The sequence below is a fragment of the Chinchilla lanigera genome, unplaced genomic scaffold (assembly GCF_000276665.1).
Source record: "Chinchilla lanigera isolate Chin_1 unplaced genomic scaffold, ChiLan1.0 scaffold00031, whole genome shotgun sequence".
NCBI lineage: Eukaryota > Metazoa > Chordata > Mammalia > Rodentia > Chinchillidae > Chinchilla > Chinchilla lanigera.
Window position 1 is genome coordinate 9,145,215 of NW_004955432.1, and position 6,186 is coordinate 9,151,400.

A 6,186-nucleotide genomic window follows, 5' to 3' on the forward strand; every position below is an offset into this window, starting at 1 on the left:
ATCATGTGATTTTCGTCTTTGGTTCTATTAATATGGTATATTACATTTGTGGATTTGCATATGTTGAACCATCTCTGCATCCCTGGGATGAATTCAACTTGGTAATGATGTATAATCTTCTTGATGATTTGATGCATTCTGTTTGCTAGTATCTTATTAAGGATTTTCGCATCTGTGTTCATTAGGGAGATTGGCCTATAGTTTTCTCTTTGGGTTGCATTCTTCTCTGGTTTTGGAATCAGGGTAACTCTTGCTTCCAGGAATGAGTTAGGGAGAACTACTTCCCTTTCAATTTCATTAATGAGTTTGAAAGAATTGGCATTAAATCTTCTCTAAATTTCTTGTAGAATTCAACTGTCAAATTCTTCATCCACATTTGGGAAATTTTCTGCCATGACGTTTGTGAACAGATTTTTAATGGCTTTTGCACTGTCTCCAGTTTTCTCACTGATTCCATTCAATCTTATACTGTTGTTCTTTGCTTCATCCTGTAGCAGCTGGATTGATTTTTTTGTGGATTCTTGCTATTTTTAAAATCTTTCTTTTCCTAGTCACTAGTCACATTCCTGTCTTCTAGATCTACTATTCTGTCCTTGTCTTCATTCAATCTGCTGTGTACACTTTAAATGGAGTTTTTAATCTCCTGCATTTGTTTGGATCTGTTCCATTCATTCCACTTCTTGTCTATGTTTGGTATTCATGATTTCCATAATTTTCCTGAGCTCATCTATTTGTTTATCTATGTCTGCTTTAATGTCTTTCCTTTTGATAGTTATTTCTTTTTGCACCTTAGAGATAATTTTTTCTATGACCTCTTCCATTTGTTTTTTCACTTCTGCTGCTATCATTTCAGAGAGTTCCATTTATTGGCTTCTGATTTCCACTATCTCTTTTGCTCTGGACTTGTCCTTGGTGGGCTGGGCATTTGGGATTGCATTTTGCTTCTTCAGCTTATCATTTTCTATTTTACTTTGTTTTCTGTGATGATGCTTGTAGATTTCTTATATTAGATAACCTTATCACTGGTGTTGAGGCTTTCCTAGGAGGTGTCTGCCCCTCCAGATGTCTTCTAGGTATAGGTGGTTCTTGGTCTTTATGTCTATCCAGAGAACCTACCTTCCCAACACATTAAGACTGGGGAGTTGCTATCTATTTGACTTAGAGCCCATTCCTTTGGTATGGAACTATAATGATGGTTATGATCCCTTATAATGACAGCATTGTCATACTGGGGGAATTGTTCATAGCATGTATGACATCCTGGTTAAAGTAGTTCACTTGGCAATAACAATAGACTCAAGTACAGCCTGGCTACTGACAAACTGTGTTTAACTATTAGCCTGATATCTATAACCACAGGAGGAAGGTTTACAGAAATGTAATATAATCCAACTTATACCAGAAAATTGTATGCAGTGATTTTCCACTAAGTAGAGTGATTTTACCCTCTTGTGTGGGGAGGGGGGGTTCAAGAGCATGGGGGTAGGTTGGAGAGATTAATGAAGTTAAATATAGGAGGAGCAAAGTCGCAGGGCACAGGATGATCATCTAGGTTTTGGATAATTGCCCGCCAGCTTCTATTCCTTATGACTTTGTCCCCAAGCACAACACTGGTTCTCCTAACTTACCACCTGTTGGCTCATATAGTGACTGTTTCATGAGACGTTTCCATGCCTCTAGTTCCACCTGTCCAGCATGTGTGCCTTAGCCAGGGTAGTAACCTTTTCTTTGAAATGCATATTTTATCATATCATGTTTGCTTTTTATGTATCGAGTGAGAAGTTCATAGGGCTTCTCCTTAGCCTATTGATATGATAGGTTATGACTTACTCTGCAAAGTTGACTCAGACTTGCACACCCAGTATAAATCCTACTTCATGATATAATTTTTTACATTGATGGATTTGATTTGCTTTCATTTTCTTAAAGCACTTTGCATCCATGTTCATGCAGGATACTTATGACAGAAATGTCTGTGTTTCATTATACTATCCTGATAATGCTGGCCTCAACTTTATAAAAGATAATTTTCTAAATTAACATTGTTTCTTCCTTAAATACTTGGTAGAATTTGCCAGTGAAAGCATCTGGACCTGTAGGTGTGTGTAAAAAGTCTTAACTATAAATTCAGTTACTTGAATAGATGAAACACTATCTATTAGCCACCACCATTGATGCCAACCTATAATTCTAGTCCTTGTGTAGACCTCTCATACCAGGGTCAGTCAGTATAGCCAGTAGAATAGAGCACGGGGGATGTTACTTCACTTTCAAGATTGTCTTTAAAGATACTGTTTCCCTATCTTGAGTAAATCTTGTGTCCCTCATTCTCCCAGTTTCCGTGTTGTAATAGGCTCATAAGTCAGAGAACTAATGCCTGCTGCCAGCAGTCTTGTGAGAAAGCTTGGAAACAACTCCACTAGTCCCAGCGAAGCCTGACTATAGCCCCAGTTGGAAGGTTGAGTGAAATCTCATAAAAGACCCTTAACTATAACAAGTCAGCTCAACTACTCCTAGATTCCTGATCCTCATTAATTTAAGAAGGTAAAGTTTGTGGAAATGTGACACACAACCATAGTAACTAATGTAATAGCTAGTGGGCAGAAGTACTAAGCTGTGATACGAAGATAGTTTTAGTGACAATATAAGTGTCTGGGTCAATGACAACAATAACAAACATCAACATTCTTTGGAGAAAACCTTTGCAAAGTGACTCAAAATGTAGATAAAATGTGGCACAATCCCAAGAGAAAAGAAGACTTAGTTGTTCCTAACATGAGTTTTTTGAAGCAACTAATATAATATCCTCAAGAATGTAAAGAAAGGGCTGAGGATATAGCTCAGTAGTGCAGCACCTGTCTGGCAAGCACAAGGTCCTGAGTTCAATTCCTGGTACCAAAAAAAAAATAAGAATGTAAAGAAAGATAGGTCATAATACATGAAAACTGCCATGCCTGGTGGCACATGCCTGTAATCCCAGCACTCGGGAGGCTGAGGCAGGAGGATCGTTGCAAGTTCGAGACCAGCCTGGGCTGCACAGTGAGTTCAAAGCCAGTCTAAACTGCAGAATGAGACCCTGTCTCAAAAAAAAAAAAAGACCAAAAAATAAATATATAAATAAACCCACATAGGGGCTGGGGATTTTGCTCAGCAGCACAGCACCTGCCTGACAAGCTCAAGGTCGTGAATTTGATTCTTGGTACTGGAAAAAAAAACGAAAAAACAAACAAACAAACAAAATAAACCCACATAAATCCAAAATAGGAACTCTTAGTAGTTGCAAAAGAGTTATCTGATAAAGGACTATTATCCAAAAATATACAAAGAACACTTAAAACTTAACAACAAAAAACAACTTTAAAAATCATAACCAAAAAAAATAGACCAAAGATTTCAACAAACACCTCACCAAAGTAGTATAGATGGCAAACAAGCAGATGAAAACATGCTGTACATCTACATTATGCAACTTAAAGCAACAACAGAAAATACATTCACCTTACCCAGCTGAATTAGATCTTGTATGCCCCTCTCCCTCCCTCCTCCTCCCCTCCCCTTGCTCTCTCCTTCCCCTTCCCCCTCTCCCTCTACCTCTCCCTTTCTCTTTGAGACAGGGTCTCACTATGCAGTGAAGGCTGGCCTTGGACTCACTGTGTAGCCCTGGCTGGCCTGGAACTCACAGTGATCCTCCTGCCTCAGCCTTCTGAGTGATGGGGCTACAGTACGCCTGGCCAAATTCTCATTTTCTGTATCTAGGACCGCTTTTTCTCTCTAATGGGCACTTAATACATTGTGTTGACGGTTAGTCATTCCGTATCTTGTCAGCAAAATTTGCAACTCAGACATTTTATTATGGTTGACACTTACCGCTCAAATTTAGTTGCTGGAGCTCTTTCAAAGTTAACAAAGATGGTGGAAGGTAACTTATTTGATTGTTACATGCATAGAAACTAACCAAACTTCTCAGTTCCCCTATATTCCTTGGAATCTCTCTGATTGCATTATTTGAGATATCAAGTTTTTTAAGTTGAGTCATATTAGACAGCTCTTCTGGAAGTCTTGTTAACTGTTACAAAGAATAAACAATTATGCTTTATAAATCCATAAATATTTATATCACTAAAACTTTATTTAAAATCAAATAAAGGAGGGAGTTTTGTTTTTGTTTTGTCTTAGAAAGGATATATTTTCATTCTCTCACGGATTCTTTATAACTCCTAATTGCTGAAATCCCAAGATACTATGTGGCACTGAGGTACTTCCCCAGTCTGACCAATGACTCAACCCTGTAGCTTGCTAATCTGCTTTCTTTACTCTCCGCACACTCAGTGTTCATTGTCTCCTTTTCCTTTCTCCTCCTCTTAAATTTGACCCTCTTTGCTTTTTTTTCCTCCCTGAAGTATTCTCCAACATTTCTGTTCCAAGTTTGATGTATATCTGTATTCCCATTCTCAATCAATCAACTTCGTCACTTACCCACAGCTTGTGAATTTTCCTTGCGTTCTTGTGTATGTGTCTACAAGCACAATGAATTCTGGGTAAGGACTCAGTAAATTAAGTCACATAGCTGAGCAACCTGGCCTCAAAAATTCCTAGTACAGGACCAGGGACATAGCTCAGCGGCACAAGTGCCTGCCTGGCAAGTGCAGGGTCCTGAGTTCGATTCCTCGTACCAGAAAAACCAAACCAAACAAAACAAAACAAAACTTCCTAGTACAAAGTGTTGCAAAGTAACAGTAATTATGAAAACACTGTTAAAGTGAAGAAGCAACTATGGATAAGAGAACATAAGGATATTTTGAGTGGCTTTTGTCTTATGAGCGAACTAAAGAATTTTGAATAAGTAGGCTGCTCAGAAATAACTAAACAACGAGGAACATACTGGATGTTGTGTTGTGTTCTTCCAGGTATGAAAGTAGCATAAGAGATGCTCTCTAACTTCAAGAGTACAGTTTGGTCTAGGGAACAAAACGCAGACATATGAAACAATCCAGCACTAGATAATCCAATGGCAAAATAAAGAGTACAAGTAATAACAGTTGTATAAGTATTTATAGAAAGTACATCCCTGTTATGGCTTGTATCTAGATGCCCCCCCCCCCCAAGCCTCAGGCAGTCATAGGTAGGGAGTTTTCAGAGGTGGCTGGGTCTAGAATGTGTAACGCTAGGATTAAGGGTGTGTGATTACTAAATTAGTCCACTGATTGGTTTGGCATGGTTCTGGGTGGGAATAGAGAGTCAGAAAGAAGCTGCTATTGCCACTTGCGCCTTGTTGCTTGCTTGCTGCCTTCTGCCGGCTCTGCTTTGCCATGGACTGTTTAGCAGCTGGCTCCAAGGCAGAATGGAGGCACAGGGACAATGTGGAAGGCAGTAGAAGACAGCAAAAGCAGCAAGAGCACAAGGGGTGGAGAGCAAGCCGCTCTTCCGCCCTTATATTGTATATCGCTATCTGGCCATGCCCATACCATCTCAGTGCCCTCCTCTGCCACAAGTTGAAGATGTTTACAAAGTAAGGACCCTGGCCCCCTGTTTTTTTTTTTATTTTCCTGTTGAATCACTTTGTTGAAATTTTAAACCTCTCAAACTGACACAATGAACAACATCCGAGAGCGCAAGGGTGTGTCCTTCTCCTGCCAGGATGTAGAACTGCTGAGTGACTTAGTTGAGCTTCTAGACTCCTCAAGTTGACACAGTGTATCAGCCGTAACAATTGGGTAAAATTTACAGGACACTTAAAGACAAGTTATGCATTCAAATGGCTAGTAAAAAGCTGATCAGTAAGAAGTGATAGGAAAGAGAGAGAGAGAGAGAGAGAGAGAGAGAGAGAGAGAGAGAGATTGAGATTAGGATAAGGAGTAGACAGCCAGGCTATTGCAAGATTAGAGAACTACGCCTATGAAGTAGGAGTTAGAGCCACACAGGTGGACAGGCTTATCATTTGAGTTTCCTTCAAACAAATATTCTTTAACAACTTGCTTAGTAGTTACTAGAGGACAGGACGTGCCTACGAGCTGCATGATGATAGAGTACTGTTGAAGGAAGACTCCTGTTAAGCATTCGTGTTTAGGAAAAGCTCGGGGAGTAGCCTGACTCATTTTCTTTAGATAATTGGTTAGTGTTACATATATTAATTCTTTGGGCAACTTTCCTCCTACCCAAAGGGGTTATCATGGCAATATATATATA

General features: G+C 39.4%; 1 protein-coding gene across 2 annotated transcripts in view; it reads right to left on the reverse strand.

The window, feature by feature from the left end:
- Positions 1-6,186, reverse strand: part of Lrrd1 (leucine-rich repeats and death domain containing 1) — a 34,462-nt gene that overhangs the window by 12,986 nt on the left and 15,290 nt on the right. Inside the window, exon 3 of one of the 2 annotated variants that reach the window (XM_013515910.1) lies at positions 3,868-4,066. The exons of the other annotated variant lie outside the window; for it this stretch is intronic. Within the exon in view, the coding sequence (XP_013371364.1) occupies positions 3,868-4,066 (199 nt within the window). The remainder of the gene's footprint in view (positions 1-3,867; positions 4,067-6,186) is intronic. 2 annotated transcript variants of the gene reach the window in all.